At 41.0% G+C, this 24,205-nt stretch overlaps 1 protein-coding gene and 1 long non-coding RNA gene across 3 annotated transcripts; one reads left to right on the forward strand and one right to left on the reverse strand.

The window, feature by feature from the left end:
• The first annotated feature begins 153 nt into the window (after nt 1–153).
• Nucleotides 154–14,558, forward strand: LOC131970371 (aldehyde dehydrogenase, dimeric NADP-preferring-like). 2 transcript variants are annotated; one of them, XM_059331755.1, is made up of 10 exons: nt 154–275; nt 2,242–2,432; nt 2,518–2,749; nt 8,923–9,008; nt 9,237–9,445; nt 11,460–11,577; nt 11,661–11,802; nt 11,886–12,052; nt 12,139–12,238; nt 13,943–14,558. In XM_059331755.1, exons 2-10 carry the CDS (start codon nt 2,277–2,279, stop codon nt 14,257–14,259), a joined length of 1,527 nt encoding a protein of 508 aa, XP_059187738.1. In that variant the 5' UTR covers nt 154–275; nt 2,242–2,276; the 3' UTR covers nt 14,260–14,558. The 2 variants fall into 2 exon arrangements, with proteins under 2 accessions (XP_059187738.1, XP_059187739.1); XM_059331756.1 differs by lacking the exons at nt 154–275; nt 2,242–2,432; nt 2,518–2,749 and adding an exon at nt 3,075–4,069.
• A 3,711-nt stretch (nt 14,559–18,269) lies between these two features.
• Nucleotides 18,270–23,897, reverse strand: LOC131970373 (uncharacterized). Its single transcript, XR_009394178.1, has 7 exons — nt 22,846–23,897; nt 22,162–22,279; nt 21,035–21,061; nt 20,094–20,177; nt 19,708–19,752; nt 19,188–19,622; nt 18,270–19,042 (listed from the first exon to the last, which is right to left on the reverse strand). It is a non-coding gene; the product is annotated as an uncharacterized LOC131970373 (long non-coding RNA).
• Between the last annotated feature and the right edge of the window lie 308 nt (nt 23,898–24,205).

The following is a 24,205-nucleotide window of genomic DNA, read 5'->3' on the forward strand; positions in this document are numbered from 1 at the left end:
TGTGTGAGAGAGAGAGAGAGAGAGAAGGTTAGAGGGAGGAAGGGTCTCAATGCTCGAAGCGGTCTGAATGAAGCTGGTGGTTACAGTGAGCAAGCTTCCCGGTAAACTGATCCTAGAGCAGCCTAAATGATAAACAGTGTACAATGAGACTCAGTGAGTGAGTGAGCCCGCAGCGTGTCGGACATCTGAACCTCTTTCAGATCACATCTGCTACCGAATTGAACTAATATTTTACTATAGAGAATCCACTGGATGTGTATTTGACCTGACCTGAGGTGAGTCTATTTTTTTATTCCTTTCTCAATTATTACGAATCAAAAACAACTTGACGGATAATGCTGTCAATCAGTGATCGTATTCGCAGTGATCGTGTTTGGATCGTAGATGCACTTGCATAAAATAACTTATCCGGACTGAGCTGCAGGAGAGATGTGTCCGTCAACACAGAGGTTTTTAAAAAGTTCTGGCAGATTTAGATTCCAACCAGAGGTGGAAGAAGTATTCAGATCTCTTACTTAAGTGAAGTACTAATACCAGACATTACTCCACTACAGTAAAAGTCCTGCATCAGTATAAGCATCAAAATGTACTTAAAGTATCAATGCATAATGGGCCTACTCAGATTGCTTTATATATTCTAAATATATTATTAATTAACCCTCCTGTTATGTTCGTATTTTCAGGAACAGCAATAGCCCAGGGCATTTTTAGTTATCCAAAGTGTCAGAAACTAAAAATTCCCAATAAACATTGTTTATATTTCATTAATAACTCCATTACTAACCATCTCAATCAATATTTAGTGCAACTGTTTTTTTTTTGGGGGGGGGGTACATATAAAATAATGGTTTAAATTACTTTTTTTTCAATTGTATTTTACATTGTTTATTTTTTATTATTAAAAGTACTTTTAACTTTAACTATTTCTTTTTAGATTTTTAATTTGTTAATATTAGTGATTCAGTTATGTAAGAAGTATTTACATTGTCTCAAGATAGGGTTAATTTAACTACTTAATATACTGCTATGAGGTTTAATTTAAAAAAAAAAAAGTCTAATCACAAAAAATGTATCGTGTTTTTTTGCAAAATCTCGACCTGAAAACTAAAGCTGTCAGCTAATTGTAGTGGAGTAAAAAGTACAATACTTGCCTCTAAAATGAAGTGAAGTAAAAGTATAAAGTTACATAAAATGGTAATACTCAAGTAAAGTACAAGTACCTCGGAATTGTACTTAAGTACACTACTTGAGTAAATGTACTTAGTTACATTCGACCACTAGCAAAATATTTTTCCCTTGACGAGATTTACTGTAGGTGTAAGCACAACAGCATTAAAACGCAGACAGAGACGAGAATGTAGACTGAAGCAAATTTGTATATTACACCAGAAGTCTAACCAGAAGTCTAGTCTAATCTGTTAGGAACAAGCCACCCAATTAAAATAACACAATTAACTTTACATCTATAGACAAAAAACAATGGGTATAGTTTTGAGCATTTACAGATCATAAAAGGCGTTTTTTGGCATCAAATAAAAACACAAGATCAGTTAGGGTCATTATAGTTTTTAAAGAAGAAATAGAAAATCTGGATTAACAAGGAAAGTACATATTTTTAAACATCGTTTTATATTTTGTAGTCTACTTTCCTTTACTGAACAGATATTACACAGTTGCGCATAAAGTTATAATAAAATATATTTTTTACCTGTCCATTAAATGATTGTGACAATGTGATTTATTATTGACAGATAAAGTTCATATCTTCTCAAAACTGTATTAATCAATCTCTTCCAAACATATCACAATGCAAATTAATCCACAATTAGAGGATTGTGTCTGAAAACTAAATTATTCCAATTTTATGGGCGAACTTGTATATAAGTTTAACAAGATCCTGTTATCTACTTTCTTCTTCCAGCAAAAAGATGTATTTATGGTTTTATATGTTAAAGGCTGGTACGCTGTATAACTGTATGCATTATAGCAAGTGTATTATCTTTCGCATTACTTACAGTGAGACAGAAAAACAGTGTTAAACAGTAATTTATGTTATTTTGTAGGTTTTGGGAAGGTGGGCTTATATGTATACAGCCCTGCTGGATGAAACAGAAAACCGAAGTTAAACCAGGACATTGTGATTGTTGATTGTACTCACAAGCACCTGACTGGACCCTGGCCTGTCACTGCTATACCGTATTCAAAACAGACACGCTTGCTGTCTTGTCCTTGTGTCTGCAGTTCCTTACGCTCTTTGCTGTCTTCACGCGGTCTGAATGGAGAGGCAGGCGGTGGCGCGGGCCAGGGAGGCCTTCTACAGCGGCAGGACTCGGCCTGTGGAGTTCAGACTGCAGCAGCTTCACGCCCTGCAGAGGATGATCACTGAGAAAGAGACCGAGATCTCCACTGCTCTGAAACAGGACATCAACAGGGTGAGACGGCATGCTGCATCATGTAGTGTAATGTAGCAGTGTTATTGTCCTGTCATGTGTTGAGTATATGCTATGTTTCCCACAGAGCCAGTACGACACACCGCTCCTGGAGCTGATTGGCATTGAGAATGAGATCAAGCTGGCTATAGAGAAACTGGCAGAGTGGGCGGCTCCTCGGCCGGTGGACAGGAACCTCCTCACCATATCAGATGAGGTTTACGTGCAGCCGGAGCCTCTGGGAGTGGTGCTCATCATCGGGGCCTGGAACTACCCCTGGGCCCTCACCCTGCTGCCACTGGTTGGAGCTATTGCTGCTGGTAGGGAGCCCCTTAATAACTCTTTATGGCTGACATAAACGTAGTCATGTATATAACTCTCCTGCAATCTTTGTGGTGAACGTGCCAGTCTGATATGTACGACGGCGTCTTAGGGCCAAGTATGAAAAAAATATATATAATACGGACTCAGGGAAGGGGGCAATGTTTCAAGAAAAAAGTGGCAAATCTAGGAGAAAAAAGGAGCAGATTTATGAAATAAAAAGTCTTAAAAATTGGCTAGTGTTTTGTTTTTTAATGAAGTGCATCACCACAGAAGCTGCCGCATGCCGTGTACTATGTCTGCAGGGAGAGACTTCATCGAATTATACTTTGCAATCGGATTTAGCAATAAGGAAATACTCGTGGTTTTAGCCCAGAATCACCATATTATCATAAGTTTCAAGACTTTGAAGAGACATTGCAGTGAATTTGGCCTATTCAGAAGAAAACACCGTACAAATTTGGATGAGTTTGGTGAGAGCTTTTCTGCATCAGGAACTACAACGCAATGGACAGATGGCGCCGCACCCGTGCGGCGACAAGCAGCAGTAGTAGTGTGTCTGTTGTTTTGTTTTAACGTGGATTAATCCGTGCGGATGGTGTCTCTTTTTCTTACTAACTTTTAATACGTGGAGTGATCATGGATGTAATCAGTGCTTTGTTTACGAGCATTGTTGCACTTGGGACTGTCGTGAACTGTCAACAAATCCAACAGCCTCGGAGAATCCAATATAGTCGGGACTTTCTCATCCAATGTCGCAAATCAGTTGCTGAGACTTTACCAGACACTTTTCCAGGAACTTTGCCCGGCGTTTTTCCGCCAGAGATCTGTAAACGCGGAAATGTTTGTTGGAGACGACAGGCTCCGGATCGAGTGAGGAAGCGTGGCCGGAAAGGAGGAGTGCGACAGAGGCTACGGAGACTCGGGTTACGCCGCTTGCCAACTCCATCTGTCATCCTCGGGAACGCGCAGTTACTGAGGAATAAAGTGGACGAATTGCAGGCGAATGTGAAGTGCCTATCGGAATACAGGAACGCCTGTGTGATCGCATTGACTGAAACCTGGTTGACCCATTGACGCCGGGAAAACATTACCGCATTTCTACCATTAAAGCCGGGAGCGCTGTTGCGTCACTCTACCATTAAGGCCGGGACAGCGGATATGTCATTTTGTAGTATTTGTATTTTTTTCCACCTATTTTCGGTCTCTTTGCCAATGAAATGCATCAGAATACATGCGGGAGTGTCGCAATGCAACATCGGACTTTTCCAGAACTTTGAAATCATGACGGAAGACGACTATAGCGGAGGAGCTCAGCAGTAAGTGAAAACAGCGCCGATTATTTAATTGCTGATCCGGACTTTGAACCCTCGGAACCAATCGACCGGGATTTATGGATGAGGAATATGTTTTTAGACGACATATTTTCACCAAAGACCAGACAGATTTGTGGCCACCTGGAGATAATATTAATATTATTAATAATATATTAATATGAATAATAATAATAATAGGCTAATTGATTGTGATGATGATATAAGAAATCATGACTGTTTATGTCTTATATTACTTTATGCGTCGTTGAGTACCCTGAAAAGTGCAATATATAAAATGTATTATTATTATTATTTATTATTATTATTATTATGATATTTATGATATTTTTTTATTAGAGTAGGCTAATGAGAACTATGTCTTGTTCTTCCAGTGGTCATATCATGTTTGCATCTTGCTAATGGGCATGTATTAGTATTATGCATAGGATTTTTTATTCAGTCAAATGTAACATTTGCTGAGTTTGTTGATTTAAAAAAAAAATGTATTGAAGGTTTGGACAAATAAACTCAACTTCGTATGAAAGCCACGGGTATAAGCTCTCAAATACTTTTTGAATTTCATTTTTATCTGCTACAGAGGCTGAAAAATCTATCATTTAGTAGGTGCTGAATTTCCAGAAAAACTTCAGGTTTTAGGGGGTCATTTGAAAATCGCCCATAGGTTTTCCAGGCATTTTTTCCAGGCGCTTTAGGCCTTAATGGGTTAAAAGAACATGACTTAAGCCAGGATTTTGAAATCGGTGGCTTTGGTCAGCCCATCCGACTGGACCGTGACGCACAGCTGACTGGGAAAACACAGGGGGGCGGGGTCTGATTTTATGTGAACCCTCGTTGGTGTATGACTGTCATAGTGAGGGAATCTATATGTACCCTTAATATCTATTTCATTGCGTCCGTTCTACTTGCCACGGGAAATCCCACAAATATTTATGACGGTGGTTTACATCCATCCTTGAGCCAATCTGGAGGAAGCAATATCCACCATTGTGAAGCTTGTGCACTGTTTACATAGCATTTCCCCTGATGCCCCACATTTTATTCTTGGCGATTTTAACATGTGTAGCCTTAAAAAGCCCCTTGGTCATTTTTACCAGTATGTAACCTATCCAACTAGGTATGGTAAAGTGCTTGACTTATGCTATGGCGCCATAAAGGCAGCCTATAAATCATATGCAATGGCACCATTAGGCTCCTCCGACCACAACTGCATCTTTCTTGCCCCGGTCTACCAATCGGTCCTCAAAAGAGGGAAAGTTGAGCGAAGGGAGGTGTCTGTGTGGACTGATGATGCTACCCGTGAATTAAATGGTTGCTTCCATGGTACCAATTGGGATGTCTTTCGAGATACTTGTAGTGACTTAGATGAACGGACTCTCACTGTATCAAGCTACATTACCTTCTGTGAGCAAATTATAATCCCGAGGAAGACAATTAAAGTGTACCCTAATAATAAACCCTGGGTTAGTAAATCCCTCAAAATTTGCCTCAATCAAAAAAAATTGCTTTTCACCAACGTGACATTAACCAACAAAGAGATGCTCAGAAGCTTGTGAAAAAGGAAATAAAGCTGGCCAAAATGCACTTTAAAGACAAGGTAGGTCTAACCCTGAAAGGTCTAACTCCATTCTGGCAGAGGAGTTAAACACATTTTACCTGAGATTTGATTCCCATGACTTTAGTAATGAATTAGATGAATTCAGAGGTAGTTCAGAGGGCAGTCACATTCAGATAAACGAAGCAGATGTTTGGAGAACACTTGAAAAGACAAATGTGAGGAAAAGTCAAGGGCCTGACAATATCAGTGGAAAACTGCTTAAAAATTGTTCCCTGTTTTTGAGTGGAATTTTAACCTATATTTTCCGGCTCTCCTTATCCAGTAACAAAGTCCCCATGCTATGGAAAGAATCAATTGTTGTCCCCGTAGCCAAGGGTTCATCATCAAAGGAGTCGGTGATTATCGTCCAGTGGCCCTAACGTCTTTGGTAATGAAGGGGTTTGAAAAAATTGTTAAGAGAGGCTTACTGGCAGTGACACAGAGTGTGTTGGACCCTCTCCAATTTGCCTATCAGGGAGGAAAGGGGGTAGATGACGCCATAGCTACTCTGCTGGATTCCATTGTTGGGCACCTGGAGGGAAAGAACACACATGCACGCTTATGTTTCATAGATTTCTCGTCAGCGTTCAACTGCATGCAGCCCTATATTCTTGCTCAGAGGGTCTCTAATATACCTGGCATTGACTTTGGCACTGTATGTTGGCTTGTTGACTTCTTGACAATGAGGTCACAAAGAACTCGTGTTAATGACACTCTTTCCGATGCCCTGATGTGTTCCACTGGATCCCCACAAGGCTGCGTTTTGTCGCCCTTACTATTTGTGCTCTACACTAATGACTGCCAAAGTACCTTTGAGTCAAGGATTATTATTAAGTTTGCCGATGATTCAGTCATAGTCAGTCTCCTGCAGGACCATGAGGTGGACCATGGGCCTGTCTTGGACAATTTTGTCAAGTGGTGTGATAGTTCATATCTACAATTAAATGTCTCAAAGACAAAAGAAATGAAAATCGACTTCCGCCGGAATGTTCCTGCCACAGCACCCACTGTAATCAGTAGCGTAGCTGTGGAGACAGTCAACACATATAAATACCTCGGCACTAGCCTGGCTAACACCAGACCAAATCTCATTGGAGATTAGGTCTGGACACCTTCAATGCTTTTCTCCGTAGAGGAGGTGTGGTTTACGATCCTCCAGAGCCGTTTATTGGGAGCTTAGAATGTCTATCAAAGCGTCTGTAGGTAGCTCTTAGCCAATCAGATCAGTTATACCAGATGACGTAGTAGAGCAACAGAGATGGATGTTTGCTGTGTGTGTGTCTGTGAGAGAGTGTTGTTTGCTGCGTTGCTTCTCCAGTTCTCGCTTTCTGCAAGATTATTTATTTTCACGCTTTATTCCCCCTCATGTCATTCTGCCACACACATCCGGAAAGCTTCCAAGTGCCGAGTAGTACGCGTCATCGTCTCACCGTCCCTCCCCGCTCTGTGATTGGATCCCTAAAACAGGGCTAAGATCTCCCTCTAGTTTCCAGACCCCGCCGCAGTTCGAAATTAAATTCGAGCGCGCAAGGCAGTCTGGGTATACCCAGGCTACCTCGGCACCATTTTAGACGACAAATTGACTTTCGATGCGAATACAGACTTCATCTGTAAGAAGGCCAACCAGAGGCTGTTTTTCCTGAGGAAGCTGAGGAGTTTTAATGTCGACAGATCGATTTTAAAAATGTTTTATTCATCTTTTATCGAGTCAATTTTAACATTTGGAATGATCTGTTGGTTCGGTAACCTCAGTCTGATAAATAAGAAAAGGCTTGGAAAAATTGTTATGTTATGCCAAAAGATCATTGGCCTTGACCTGGAACACATTGGCAATATTTATCAAGTCAGAGCCACTAGGAAGGCAAAGGCCATATTGTCAAACCTCCTACATCCTCTACATGCAGAGTTTCGACTCCTGCCACTAGGAAGGAGATATACTTACAGGAAGAGGGCCAAAACAAACAGATATTTAAAATCATTTGTTCCCTCAGCTGTTGGCTTCCTTAACAAACTAGGGTAGTAGCTTTGTCTTTCTTAAGCAATGTAAATTATATATTCCATGATGTCTCTCATATGCTTTTATGCTTTAATGTTTTTATGTTCTGTGTTTTGTATTTATTATGATTATTTGTTCGTTGTGTGACATTTTTTACTAGTGAATGCAGAACAAATTGCCCCTCGGGGACAATAAAGATCTATCAAATCAAAATCAAATCAAAACAGATGAAGGATATCACTGGTTACATCTAGGACACTATTTTTTAACAAATCTGTGACTTTTTTCTTGTAGATTTACCACTTTTACTCTCATAAATTTGTGACTTTTTTCTCCTAGATTTGTCACTTTTAATGTCATAAATTTTCTACTTTTTTTCTCTTAGATTTTCCACTTTTAATCTCATAAATCTGCTACCTTTTTCTCGAAATATCTAGTATATATATAATTTTAAAGGTCCTGCACATCCACACGTTTTCAGTTATTGCTGGTTCGACCTTTGCTCAGATTGAAGTTGGGTAATTGGGAATTATTTGGTCACCATGCACTGATAAAATGATAAAGGTGGCATTGTCACTTGCTAAGCAGGACACAAATTATTTTTATTTATTTTTATTATCTGACCTTTTTTGGCAGAGTAGAGAAGATGATATTGTATTGTTGTACTATATTATATTGTATATTATATGAATTTAAAAACATGTGCTTTACAAATACAAATGCAGCCTTTGTGTGTTTTCTACAGATTAAGATTAAGATATTCCCTTATTTGTCCCACAACAGGGACATTTTTAAACCTCTGCAATTAACCCATCAGACCCTCAGCCCTTGACCTGTCTGTCCTGGGATTCTAACTAGCTTTCTTTAACCTCTAAGCCATCAGGAAAATGTCAATTCCACTATTTTAAATATTTTCCTCTGACAGTTTGGGTTATATCTATCAGCTAGTGACTCTTTTTGGGTAAATAATGTAATACATATACCCTTATTTAAGTGATACTACTAAAAAAATTGACATAACCATAGACATAATAACAATAAAACACAGAGAAAAATATCACTATGATTATGCATGTTGGTCAAACTTGCATTTTGCAGCACAAGTTTGAGGAAAATCTGAGAGAGAAATATCTAGCTTTAGTTTGACAGCAGCCTCGGCTCTACATTCTCAGCCTCCTACTCGCCTGCTCTCCGTCACTCGGTGATCTCATTCCATTCACAGAAACCTGTGTTGTCTCTCTGCAGGCAATGCAGCTGTGGTGAAGCCGTCAGAGCTCAGTGAGTGCTCGTCCCTCCTCCTGCGAGCTCTGCTGCCTCGCTATCTGGACAAGGTCTGAACACCGGCTCCTATTGTTGATGGAATAATGTTGTAACGTCAAAGCCTTGCACCAACACAGTACAGTACATCACAGATATGTTTGACCTCAGGGCCAAGTGGCCTCTGTATAAGGGGAATCGCTCCGTCAGCAGGGACTCTACCCCAGGGCTAACATTATCTTGAATGTACCAGGAATTTTCAAACACGCTTAAATAAATCAAACTTTGCTGTTTATTTCCAGGATCTGTACCCTGTTGTAACAGGTGGAGTTTCAGAGACACAGGAGCTGCTGAGGCTCAAGTTTGACCACGTGTTTTACACAGGCAGTGGCCAAGTGGGTAAAGTAGTGATGGAGGCTGCAGCTCGCCACCTGACCCCGGTGACCCTGGAGCTGGGAGGGAAAAGCCCCTGCTACATCGACAAGGACTGTGACATCCGAATCGCCTGCCGGTAACAAATCACTCATCAGATCAGCAGCAACCTCGAAGCCTGAAAAGTGAACCCAATGCAAAAGTGCCTTAAACCTGCATTCTTTATAATGTCCAGCAGGGGGCAACTCCACTTGCTGCAAAAAGAAGTCTGATTGGATGAAAGTCTGAGAAACTTACTTTGTCTCACTTGATTTATGACCTCAGTAAACATTTTCCTCATAAGTTTATGGTCTAAATCATTTTTTTTCAAGGTCTCTTCAATAGAGCATGATATTTCATAAATTATGGTCACATTTAGAGTAAAATAGACATAAAGCCAGGGTGTGTTATTACCATGCTGCACTATGTGTATTTTTCTTACACTTGATATTAACATGCGTCCTATGTGTTCAGATCATAAATGGCCTGCTCTAAGTACAGGTGTGAATGCACCGAAAATGTATTGAGGACGCATTTGAGATCAAATCATTCAGACCATATTCAGAGCTGGTCAGTTGGCCACATTCTTTAAGCAGTGTGTACACAACTTGTGTCCTGGTCCACATTAATGACACCTTACTTCTTTCATGATTTGATCCATGGAGTCTCACTGTGCTGCTATTGTTAAAACAGAGAGAGAAAATCCTACCACCTACTACGTAAAGTGCACTGCTGCCTGCTGCTGCTGTGTTTCTCATGTCACAGAAACCACTAATAGTGAATCTTGTGTTACAGGTGTTATTATTATCATACTGTCTGTGATGTTGTGTTTTTGTACTGGTGCTCTGCATAGACCTGACACTGCGACCTGCTTGCTCTTCAGGTCTCTGTAGCTCTGATGCCCGCTGCTGCTGGTAAAGGCGTGATGTTAGCTGCATGGAACTTTATAGTTTCAGTCATGAAATGTACCTGAATAGGATAAAGTACACTACAGACATTCCTCTACCTCACAGTGATTGCTACATTACCCATGTGTTTACTTTATTTCTTGGTTTGTGAACTAAAACAACAAAACAAACAACCAAAACAATGTGGTTATAGTAATTAGGTAATTTGCCAGTAACTAGTAGTATTAAACATTTCTTTGAAAAATCTCAAAATGTACCTAAAAAATGTTCATACTTTGGGGCGTTCCCGGTGGCGCACCTGGTAGAGCGCGTACCACAGAGGCCCGGTCCTCGTGAGCGGGCGGCCCGGGTTCGAATCTGGCTCGGCGCCCTTTCCCGCATGTCTTCCCCTCTGTCTCCCCCTTTCACTCTCTGTACTCTCAATAAAAGCTACAAATGCCCAAAAAATATCTTTAAAAAAAAAATGTTCATACTTTTTAATGTCAACAATATTCAATAATTATATTCCACTACTTCCCAATAAGCATGGAAGAAATAGCTGGTCATATATAAAGTAATATTTTACTACATTTACAATAGTATTTACAATAATTATTATCTAATCAAGTGAAATGAAGTATTAACAACAACGCAAATATTTGCATCTGTGGTTTATGAGGACAGAAGTTACAAACCACTGACATTCAGCTTTGGATGGATTAAGTTGTGTATTGATGCATTAATTGTGTAAATCTATCTCTTTTAGTACAACTGAACACCGACATTTTTACACAAACAAACATACATGGTGAAGGGGTCAAAGTTCTGAGATGAAAACATGACAAACAAATTAGCTATTTAGATATACACGTTACCGTGGATATTGTTCTGCTTCTCTCCTGATGATGGCTCGCCATGTTAGCGACCTGTCAATCAAAGGTAACCATACCCCAAATCATAAGTTTCTTTATCGTATTCTAAATGGGACCATTATTTACACACTAAACATCATATTGTCTTGAAGAACATTTGAAACTAGTGATTGAGACCATAATGTTGGCACAAGAATTTTTTCTGAGGTAATGGATCAAGTGAGAAGTCGTCTTATTTTGTATTGAGATAGATAGGACCGGAGTTCTTTTGCAACCTTAGACATACAACATTGTTGACGAGTTAAAGTGTAAATAATAATTTCCTTGTGTTCTTCCATATCTGGCTTGTGTGCAGTCGTATCACATGGGGAAAGTTTGTCAATTGTGGTCAGACGTGCATCGCTCCAGACTTCATCCTGTGTGAACCCTGCATCCAGGGCCGAGTCGTAGACCGCATCCGACAAACTCTACTGGTACAGTTTACACCAGTGCAAGCTAACATCTAAATGTGAATCAAACTGCTCAGATCTTATCAAGACCTTTTGATCCATTCCAGGAATTTTACGGCGCTGATCCCAAATGCTCACCTGACTACGGCCGAATTATCAACCAGCGTCATTTCAACAGAATCATGAGTCTGATGGAGGGTTACACCCCTGTGGTGGGAGGACAGAGTGATGCCTCGCAGCGCTACATTGGTAGGAAGATACAGTGAGGCATAAGTCAACGTTGTGTTGAAATCTTTATTTCTGTTTAATGGATGTTGACATTGTCCATGCAGCTCCAACAGTTCTGAAGGACGTGCCCCCTCACTCCAGGCTGATGCAGGAGGAGATCTTTGGCCCCTTGCTTCCCATAGTTACTGTGAGTGACATGGATGACGCCATCCGCTTCATCAACGAGAGAGAGAAACCTCTGGCGCTATACATCTTCTGCTCTGACAAGAAGGTGAGAGGAAACAGAAAAAACAAGGAGATGTGAACATATGTTTCAATGTTTAATGTTGTTTATTTGTCTCGTTCCTTCCTCTCAAGGCAGCAAAAAAGATGATTGAGGAGACCACAAGTGGGGGAGTGACGGTTAATGATGTCATGATGCACTACACTCTCAGCTCCCTCCCATTTGGTGGTGTTGGTAAGACTTACTCAAAGTGCATTATTGTTTTGGCATCATGGTGGCACTGCCAGGAGCTCAGTCAGATATCTTGACACAAACTATATTTGCTGCACCTCTTGTACTCTAATGCTGATTAACCCAACAAGTGCACTAAATGTCAAAACTAGGTGACAAGTCTTCATATATAAACATAACAGTTACAGTTTTAAACACATGGTTAACAATGTGAAAGTGTTGTAGATTGGTAGAACCAAAACGACTTGGTTACATTCAGTGATGGAAATAGTATTTAGACCACTTATTACTCCACTACAAGTAAAAGTCCTGCATTCAAAAGTTACTACAGTAAAAGTACAAAAGTACCAGCATCAAAATGTACTTAAATTATCAAAAGTAAAAAGTACTCGTTATGCAGAATGGACCCACTCAGATATGTAGTCTTAATTTATTATTAGATCATTTGTCGTGATGTATTTATGTAACAAAGCGTTTTAATTTAGTAAAAGTAGGGCTCCTAACTCCTAACTATATATACTTTTATGAGATTTAATTAAAAAAAATGTCTAATCACTTTAAATTGATCATGTTTTTATGTTAAATCTTGACCTAAAAACTAACTAAAGCTGTCAGCTAAACGTAGTGGAGTAAAAAGTACAAGATTTGCCTCAAAAAGTATAAAGTTACATATAATGTAAATACTCAAGTAATGTACAAGTACCTCAAAATTGTACTTAAGTACACTACTTGAGTAAATGTACTTAGTTACATTGTACCACTGGTTACATTCAGGAAACGATTATGGTTTTGGTTAGCTACTTAACCATCTGAAGCCCAAGCCTTATCAGGGTGCTTTTTGCTTTTTTTTCTCATTTTACTTACTGATATTTCACTGCAATATATGGAATCAGTACAATGGCTAGAAGTGGGAACAACTCAAAATAATTAAATTTAATGTTTTTAACTGGATCTAGTTACTCAAAGCAGTTTATTTTTGGCAACGTTTAAACAAATTTGCATTTTAAGTAACTTTATACTTCTACTCCATTACATTTAGCTGACAGCTTTAGTTACTTTACAGGTAGAGATTTAACCCCAAAAAAGTGATTAATTTAGAGTGAATAGACACATTGTTTTAAACATAAAACCTCATAACAGTATATTAAGTAGTTAAAATGAGCCCTATCTTGAGAAAATTTAAATGCTGCTTACATAAATGTATCAATAATAATAATACAATATATATTTGGAATAAATTTAAGTCAAGTCAAGTCAAAGTTTATATTATAGAGCACATTTAAAAACAACCTCAGTTGACCAAAGTGCTATACAGTTATTAAAATACAATAGCAATAATAATATGAATAAGAATAAGAATAATAATAATAAATAAAAACAATAAAATAATACAAAAACAATAAAACAATTTAAAAAAATGGTAAAAACTAAATTAAAAAAAAGAGTTAGAGCTAACAACAATGATTAAACTTATTATTTAATTTAATTTAACAATCTGAGTGGGTGCATTCTGCATAATGAGTACTTTTACTTTTGATACTTTAAGTACATTTTGTTACTGAAGTAAGGGATATGAATACTTCCTTCACCACTGGGGAGCACATTCTCCATTGTTCATATGAAAACTTTAATGACCACATTAACCCCACGCAGTAGCACATTAAAATACATTTTTTATGACTGCAGACTTGTGTGTGACCCCTCCAGGTCAGAGTGGTATGGGTGGTTACCATGGGAAACACACCTTTGACCGGCTCAGCCACCAGAGGGCGTGCCTGGTTCGCAGTCTGAACATGGAAAGTGTCAACCTGTCCCGGTACCCTCCTCAGGACCGCCGGCGGGCGCGGAGGGTGCGGATGGCCCTCAAGTCGCCCCTGATCGACATGTCGAAGAGGACGCTGGTGTGGGCCATCGTAGCCACCATCATCGGCATCATCCTGTTCATCGCCCTGATGGTCATCCTGCTCATAGCTGCAGGTCTCAACTGTACCTGCTGGTACTGGAGAGGCTTTTATAACTGGTAACACTCCGTCGGTAAAATCTGTGCCTGCTGCAATCCACTCCACGTTAAGAGCACCTGAGCATCATTTGAATCCTGTTTTGTATTCAGATAATTTAAAGATACAAATAATACTCTAACTTTTATAATGATGTGTGTCTATTTTGTATCAGATTTCCTTCAGCGATGAGACAAACAAGCTGAAACACCGTCCAAAAACACTCAATTTCTGCTCTGAATTCTCCTTTACTGAAGGTTAACACTGAATGAAGGAAATGTTTATTCTGCTTGTTGTTCCAGAATAAAAAAAATGTTGATATATTATCATCTTTCATTTTTATTTTTGCACCATTTATAAATAATAATTCATTATTAAATCTGATAGATGATAAATCATGATGGAGGTTCCTCACAGATTGAAAAAGAAAACACAAGAGGTGTAAATCAGCGTATCGGCCCCATGATATGATTTTATTCAGATACTTGAGTCACGAAACAATATTATAGCAATTTTAAGCATTTTGCAATATGGTGAATATTGTGATACAATATTTTGAGATTTAACAATTTAACTGCATTTTGTGTCCACAAAATTAAATTCAATCAAAAATTGTTTTGTCAAATAAGAGAAAATTCTCAGTCTATTCATCTCAATTCAGTCTTTTTATTTCTCCACAATGAGAGTCAAACCCACAGACTGACCAACAAAGTATTCAGTCAAACTGAAGTGAACTGATATCAAACATGTATGAATGACAACAACTGCAGCATTTCATCAAATTTTCAAAAACTAAGGTTTACTGCGCTCAATTTTTTTTAAATGAAACATAAAAAAGCCAAACAGATTTGCTCTTTAAAAAACTAAAATCTGAAGCATCAAGTTGGCTCACTGGTAGAGCACATACCATTAAGGCTCAGTCCTTGCAAACAGTGGGCCGGGGGTTTGAATCCAGCTCTTTTCTGCAGGTCTTCTCCTCCTATATAGACAGGATATAAACTCATGACTGGAACTTAATGGATTTTAAAGGGATGAAAGAACACTTCAGCATTGTTACAATATATAGTTAGGGCCACGGGGCAATCGCACCAAGCACTGGTCCCATATAGCAATAGCTTCGCCCCGAGCAATACTGTTATACTGTGGATTTCTTCTTCCTCTGCGAACCTGCGACTGCTACTGAGACCATGTGAACCGGCGACTGGCACCGAGACCATGCGAACCGGTGACTGTGTCGCTGAGAGACCATGTGAACCGGTGACTCTGTCGCTGAGACCATGTGATCCAGTAACTCTGCCGCTGAGACCATGTGAACCAGTAACTCTGCCTGAGACCATGCAAACCGGCGACTGCCACTGAGACCATGCAAACCGGCGACTGCCACTGAGACCATGCAAACCGGCGACTGCCACTGAGACCATGCAAACCGGCGACTCTGTCGCTTAGAGACCATGTGAACCGGTGACTCTGTCGCTGAGACCATGTGAACCAGTAACTCTGCCGCTGAGACCATGTGAAGCAGTAACTTTGTCGCTGGGACCATGTGAACCAGTAACTCTGCCTATGAGACCATGCAAACCAGTAACTCTGCCGCTAAGACCATGCGAACCAGTAACTCTGCCGCTAAGACCATGCGAACCAGTAACTCTGCCGCTAAGACCATGCGAACAGGCGACTGCCACTGAGACCATGCGAACCTGCGACTGCTACTGAGACCATGCAAACCGGCGACTCTGTCGCTGAGAGACCATGTGAACCGGTGACTCTGTCGCTGAGACCATGTGAACCAGTAACTCTGTCGCTGAGACCATGTGAACCAGTAACTCTGCCGCTGAGACCATGTGAACCAGTAACTTTGTCGCTGAGACCATGTGAACCAGTAACTCTGCCTCCAAGACCATGCGAAACAGTAACTCTGCTGCTAAGACCATGCGAACCGGCGACTGCCACTGAGACCATGGGAACCTGCGACTGCTACTGAGACCATGCGAACCGGCGACTGCCACCGAGACCATGCGAACTGTGTCGCTGAGAGACCATGTGAACCGGTGACTCTGTCACTGAGACCATGTGATCCAGTAACTTTGTCGCTGAGACCATGTGAACCAGTAACTCTACCTCTGAGACCATGCGAACCAGTAACTCTGCCGCTAAGACCATGCGAACCAGTAACTCTGCCGCTAAGACCATGCGAACCAGTAACTCTGCTGCTAAGACCATGCGAACCGGCGACTGCCACCGAGACCATGCGAACCGGTGACTGTGTCGCTGAGAGACCATGTGAACCGGTGACTCTGTCGCTGAGACCATGTGATCCAGTAACTCTGCCGCTGAGACCATGTGAACCATTAACTCTGCCTGAGACCATGCGAACCAGTAACTCTGCCGCTAAGACCATGCGAACCGGCGACTGCCACTGAGACCATGCAAAACTGCGACTGCTACTGAGACCATGCGAACCGGCGACTGCCACCGAGACCATGCGAACCGGCGACTGTGTCGCTGAGAGACCATGTGAACCGGTGACTCTGTCGCTGAGACCATGTGATCCAGTAACTCTGCCGCTTAGACCATGTGAACCATTAATTCTGCCTGAGACCATGCGAACCAGTAACTCTGCCGCTAAGACCATGCGAACCGGCGACTGCCACTGAGACCATGCAAAACTGCGACTGCTACTGAGACCATGCGAACCGGCGACTGCCACCGAGACCATGCGAACCAGCGACTGTGTTGCTGAGAGACCATGTGAACCGGTGACTCTGTCGCTGAGACCATGTGAACCAGTAACTCTGCCGCTGAGACCATGTGAACCAGTAACTTTGTCGCTGAGACCATGTGAACCAGTAACTCTGCCTCTGAGACCATGTGAACCATTAACTCTGCCTGAGACCATGCGAACCATTAACTCTGCCTGAGACCATGCGAACCATTAACTCTGCTGCTAAGACCATGCGAACCGGCGACTGCCACTGAGACCATGCAAAACTGCGACTGCTACTGAGACCATGCGAACCGGCGACTGCCACCGAGACCATGCGAACCGGCGACTGTGTCGCTGAGAGACCATGTGAACCGGTGACTCTGTCGCTGAGACCATGTGAACCAGTAACTCTGCCGCTGAGACCATGTGAACCAGTAACTTTGTCGCTGAGACCATGTGAACCAGTAACTCTGCCTCTGAGACCATGCCAACCAGTAACTCTGCCGCTAAGACCATGCGAACCAGTAACTCTGCCACTAAGACCATGCGAACCAGTAACTCTGCCGCTAAGACCATGCGAACTGGCGACTGCCACTGAGACCATGCGAACCTGCGACTGCTACTGAGACCATGCGAACCGGTGACTCTGTCGCTGAGACCATGTGATCCAGTAACTCTGCCGCTGAGACCATGTGAACCATTAACTCTGCCTGAGACCATGCGAACCAGTAACTCTGCTGCTAAGACCATGCGAACCGGCGACTGCCACTGAGACCATGCAAAACTGCGACTGCTACTGAGACCATGCGAACCGGCGACTGCCACCGAGACCATGCGAACCGGCGACTGTGTCGCTGAGAGACCATGTGAACCGGTGACTCTGTCGCTGAGACCATGTGATCCAGTAACTCTGCCGCTTAGACCATGTGAACCATTAATTCTGCCTGAGACCATGTGAACCAGTAACTCTGCCACTAAGACCATGCGAACCGGCGACTGCAACTGAGACCATGTGAAACTGCGACTGCTACTGAGACCATACGAACCGGCAACTACCACTGAGACCATGCGAACCGGCGGCTGCCACTGAGACCATGCGAACCGGCGGCTGCCACTGAGACCATGCGAACCGGCGACTGCCCCTGAGACCATGCGAACTTGCGACTGCTACTGAGACCATGCGAACTTGCGACTGCTACTGAGACCATGCGAATCGAGGAAGACCACTTTTTAGTTTTTGACTTCTCTTTTCTTTTCTTTGTTTTTACATCATTTCATATGAAAAATACTATGTAGTATCAATTACTTTAAATGAGATTAGAATTTAAAGTAAAAAATATATATATTTCACCTGAAATTAATATATCATTAATGTGGGCTTATTAAGGATGTTTATCCCATCATTTCAGGACTGTCAATAATTTTTTATTTTATCCAATGAGACTTGAAGTTTATTATTGTGTTTGTGGTAATCTACATTTGAATGTCATCATAGCTATGTTTTAGAAGATAAAACTACTGTTAATTGCAAAATGAATGTTATTGAAAATAATGTTAAAGTCATTGAAAGGCCTTGAAAATCTACCATTGCTTTTTTTGTTTGTTTGATGTGCTTCTCACTGGGTCAGGATTTGCAAAACTATCGTAAAATTTTGAAGCAACCAAGTAGATTGATAGTTGTGTTCAGATAGCTTTCCCCTGTGACGCCGGTGTTGGTCTCTTGCATGCAATATTTAGACTTACCCTCTCCGCCCCCTCCCCAGAAACAACAATTACAAATCTCACAAAAGTTTTGTTAATCTAAAACGTTACCATCAAGATGTAACCTCTCCTTGGATGGAAGTGTGTGCAAAGGTTGGTTAAAAAAAAAAAAAAAAGATGATGGTTAGTATGATTGATTTGCATTAAGTCATGTATTTAAATATACATTTCATGTTTGTGATTGTTGAAATGGAATACATACAGTGTTTTGTGTATCACTTTGTGCAGAATTAACAATTGAATAATTTTTTAAAAGCCTATCTTTTCAACTGGTGAACGAGGGCAGGTGGGTCCAGAGGTCATCCAGCTGTTCTTGGACTGTGGGGGTGTCGGTATTTTCAGAACCTGATGACACACAATACCAAATTTATTCATACATTTATTTATTTATAAATACTCAATTGTGAATTAATATTTTATTATTCAAAGGAAGTAGTTAAGACAGCAGATTGTCTGTGTCCACTGTGATGGGGAAAAAAAAAATCCATACCTTGTAGACTGGAGAAGGAGTTGTGGGTGCGTTATCCATCATCCACAGCCGGCTGGTTGACGGAGGTCTTTGAGGTACCCCATGGTCGGAAGTGGTTGGGCTAAGTGGGGCAGGATCTGCAAGGTCGAGACTTGTCCAACGCACTTTCTGAGCGGCATCTTGGAAGCAGTGGTCTTCCTCGTCTCACTTGGTCCTGCAATATAGCCTGTACAACAATAACTCACAAAATAACATAATTGTAACAATAATATGCAACTGTAAATGATCTTAACTAAATTGATTTGCTAACTTAACTGTCCCTAGAAAAGCATAAAAAGCTAAACTATACAAACTAAATACTCTACTATAAACCTTACCTACTCCTAACCTAACCTAAATATAAATGTGCAAAAAATATGAAAAGTTAGCTTAGTCTGTCTTGAAGATGCTGGACACCTGGAAAAGTCAGAAAATACAGTGACTTCTATACTATATATTGAGGACCACATGCTGAAAAATCTGCATAATGTGAAATACTTACTCTGATGTGAAACAACAACATGGTGATGGCTTCTCAGGTTTTAGCCTACAAAATAAATAAATACAACATTTTAATGAGACAGCAATACTTAATTAGATGAAAGTTTGACCAAGCGTCAATTAATGAATGAACATCATTGTTACCAATTCTTTTTTACTAGTTACTAGTTTTTGTACTAATAATCTATTTTCCCCCATTCTCTGATTTAAAAATAAATAAATACATGAATAATACTAATAATATTGATTATCCCAAATACACCTTTCCTTCAGATATATTTGTATATCACTATACATGACATCACAGAACAGTGGTTGAAAGTTCTTCATGAATAATAATTTCAGTGTTTCTCAACATTACAAAAGCAATTTTTTCAAATAGCTTACCTGAAAAGGTGAAGACAAACAACTGAATGCTGAAGGTCAACGAAGAACCGGATACTCAAGTCTCTTAGGTGAAGTAGTGTTCATCTAGAACAGGATGACAACCGTGAGCATTGCAGCAATGTAACAATAATGTGTTATTAATGTTTTAAATAACTGAATTAATGTATCACTTATTCATAAAAATCAGTATGAAGCTGAATATAATCATTTGAATTAAATACACACATAGCACCTCTAGAAACACAGCATATGTGCCCCTCTGCATCCTTTATAGATAACATAAATTTTAACTTTCTTCATACATTTTTACGTGTTTTATACATTTTTATAGCACCCATGGTCCTCAGGGGTCAAAAAGGACCTCATGACATTAGACTGGTTTTAGGAAATGTAGAAAAAAATATTACCAACTTTTTTTTCACCTTTTAAGATAACTCATGACCAAAAAAATTTATATTTCATTTTCATATTTTTTTCATTACTATTGGTCAATTTTATTCAAATATACAAATATCAAAACATAAGTTTCACTAAAAGTTGACATGACCTACTCTGTGCATTCCCATCATGAATATTTTTTTTCCACTATTACTATTGAAAAAAGTATTCAGGGTTTTTTTTTTACTTTTTTCTCTCTTGAAATGAGGCCTAATTTTGAATATTTGACTAAAATTGACCAATAATAAAGAAAAAAATATGAAAATGATATATCAATCAATCAATTTTTGGGGCATGAGTTGCCTTAAATGATGAAATGATTTAAAAAAAAAAAAGTTGGTAATATTTTTTTTCTACATGTCCTAAAATCAGTCTTGTGTCATGGGATCCTTTTTGACCCCTGAGGACCATGGGTATACATAGGAGCACACAAGGGTTAAAAAAAACCCAACATAATTTATGAAAGTAGTTTATGTTAATAACAGTCTTTGACAAACACTCACCAGTAAATAAATGGTCAAGCTGTAAATCTGTGAGGTGAAAAACAGGATTAAAGCTTGCAAAGAAGATGAATATGAATGGATAGGTTGATAATTCTATTGACAACACAGCTCGGTAACATCATGGTAATAGTTAGGTAATAATCTGATAATAGTGGCGAATACTTTCAAAAGCGTTCCGCGGCACACAAGTGTGTATCAGTGAATCTCGCGAATTCACGCGTAATCAAGTGATATAACCGGAAGAGAATCAACATCTCATTAATGACTGGAGAAAAATCCAGGGACTCTGTTATCCAGGGATAACAGAGGGAACGATGGAGACTGGTGAGCCAAAGGAGATGAGAAGACAGAAGGGAGGACATTACTGTATTGTACTGAGTTTTACAAAGTTAAGGCCGAGGACAAAACAGTCAATTTTTCACAAACTTCGGAGAGCAGTACTGCTGCGCTGACTGGCGGTGAACTTAGAAACAGCCAGAGCAGCTCCAGGCTTTAGTCTGCTGGTCCGGCGGACCACTAGCTTGCCAAACTCAAAACTCTTCTGCTCTATGAAATCTTCCTCCAGAAAATGCTAACTACAGACGCTGGAGGGTTTTTAATTTCACCGCCGTTATAACCGGTCTCTACTGAGCGGACAACACTCAGTACAGTACAGCGGCATCAATCCACCGCAGTGACAGACAGGCAGTGAGACAGGTCAAGTTAAGTCATCAACTATGTCCATACTCCAAAACAAACCGTATACACAAACACAATCATTGAAACGTAGCTGTCCGACTCTGTCCCTCTGTGAGCCTCTTATTAAACACACCTTTCACCTCAAACAGCAGCCCTCATAAACACCCTCACCACTCTGAGCCTAAACATGAACATATCTGCAGCTCAGGATTGGCTCAGAATGACTGTCAAAAATTAAAAAGTAACCACAATAATATTTTTAAAAAACACCTGTCTTAAAACCCAAATAATTCCACACTTTTGATAGTCACAGAAGAATAATACCCTGGCTTAGATATGGCTATAAGAATGTGACATTAATATCATTATGTTCAACATCCCTCAGACTGCCAATCAATTTCATGCAACATTCATAAATCATCATAAGCATACTCAAATCCATGATATACCAGGGGGAAACAGCTCTGATGGAGTGGATGACAGGCTGGAATCAGGATCCTGTTCTTCTTCCCCAAATGCCCCCTGGCCCAAAGGGTTAACTGCCTGGATGCAGTCAACCTAAAGAGACTGATAAAAATATGTATTGGTTAGATTTAGTTTTACCACATGTATTCATACATATCAACTCCAGAACTGCTAGTCATGCTGTCTCAAATGATTACATTCATAAAATAGTTGTGTGTAGTTGTGCAACAAGCTAATATAAGGTTAATTTATAGGGTGACAGTCCCTGTATATGGTGCTCTGTACCTAACGTTAGCTGGTGCTGTTACCACAAATGTTCCTGCCCCCTCCCCTCCTCATAACGTGCTGGCCGATACAAGATAAACAAACAAGCCAAACAATGCATCATGTGTCATCATATTGTCACCCAGACTTCTCAGACATGTTTTGCACACACCTAGTCGGCCATTTGATGTCATTGTTAGCTAACGCTAATGTTAGCTAGTAATTAGCTATTACCGTTAGCATGGAGCGACATAAACTAAAACGTTTTCGTCTGATAACTATTGAAAATGGAAACATCGTTTGCATCTTCTCCATCATATTCCTGTCTCACTATAGCGTTTATTTATTATATTTTACGTTAAACCACCGGCGATTACTGACGTTAGTTAGCTTGACCTAGTTACCTGCTGTTGACAGGACGCTCCGGTGTCTCCGCTCGGACATCCTTCAGCTCGGACATCCTTCAGGGACAGCACGTCCTCTTCCCGGCACAGTACTCCAAATGTGCGAACATTTGTTACACATGCTTCACCACGCATGGTATGGTCCAGGTCAGCCTCCTGACAGCAGATAGACTCAGGACACACCGACACCAGGTGCTGCCGACCCGCTCCGCCGCCCAGACGAGCTCCGGCTCCACATCCTCCTCTCTCCGGACCACCGCTCCAGTCTCTGATCAGAAAGTCTTCCAATGTTTGTGGGCTGTCTGAGAAGACTGACATAAATTGAGAGACCGCCATCCAGAGAGACAGCTTGCACTGTTGCAAGAATGAGGACACAAGAGTGCTGGTGTACTTGACTATTCATGTTGTGGTAACGCACAGGTTACAGTGGGTAAAGACAACATGTAGTACTGAACGTAAACAACCACTGGGTGGCAGTGCATCCTGCAACATCTTCCTTTTTCTTAATGAAAGTAATGCTACCTGTATAACTTAGGCATAGAACTGAGGCCTATTGAATACGACAATGAAATACCAAGTTCCATCATACCAACAATAAACATTCTCATTATTAACAGTACATTATCATCTGCCCCCTCTTTTTTTTTTTTTTACTCAAACAACAAAACCCTTATGGCAGACTATTCAAACTACAGATCAAGTCTGTTTGGTGCCCTGGTCAACCGACCATAGCGTGACATAGCTGGGGGCCTTGTTGGTGTGGACATTGGATCAACAGCTGGGTTGACAGCTTGTGTAGGTGGGATAGCGCATGCTGCGTGACCACCCGGCTCCCCTATCAGTGCCTCAGCCCCCGCCTGGTTTAAGGGGGGCACCTCCCTCAGCATGCTGCTCTGCATTTGACTCTCCGAGTTCTGTGGTGTAGTTGGCTCTCCCGCCCGAAGATCAACCCTGTTTCGGTGGTATAGCGATCCCTGTACCTCAACCAAGTAGGACCGTGGGGCAACCCTCTGCACGCAGGATCCTCGTTTCCAGATGCCTGTCCGGTCACCAGGCAATGGCTTCATTCGCACCCCTTGGCCTACCGAGAGCACAGGTAGGTCCTTTGCTGAGCTGTCATAGCTTGCTTTGGAAACCTGCCTCCTGTGACGCAGCTTCTCCAACACGCCAGACACCACACACGGTTCCAACAGCTTGTTGGCCACCGGTAGCGCTGTCTAAAGACGCCTTGACATCAGGCGCTGCGCCGGACTGCTGTCCATTCCTTCTGTCGGCGTATTGCGCCACTGCAGGATCGCTTTCCAGGCATGCTCGCCCTCACGGTGCGCTTTTTTGCATAAGTTCTTTGCTATCTTGACCG

The sequence above is a fragment of the Centropristis striata genome, chromosome 4 (assembly GCF_030273125.1).
Source record: "Centropristis striata isolate RG_2023a ecotype Rhode Island chromosome 4, C.striata_1.0, whole genome shotgun sequence".
NCBI classification, from domain to species: domain Eukaryota; kingdom Metazoa; phylum Chordata; class Actinopteri; order Perciformes; family Serranidae; genus Centropristis; species Centropristis striata.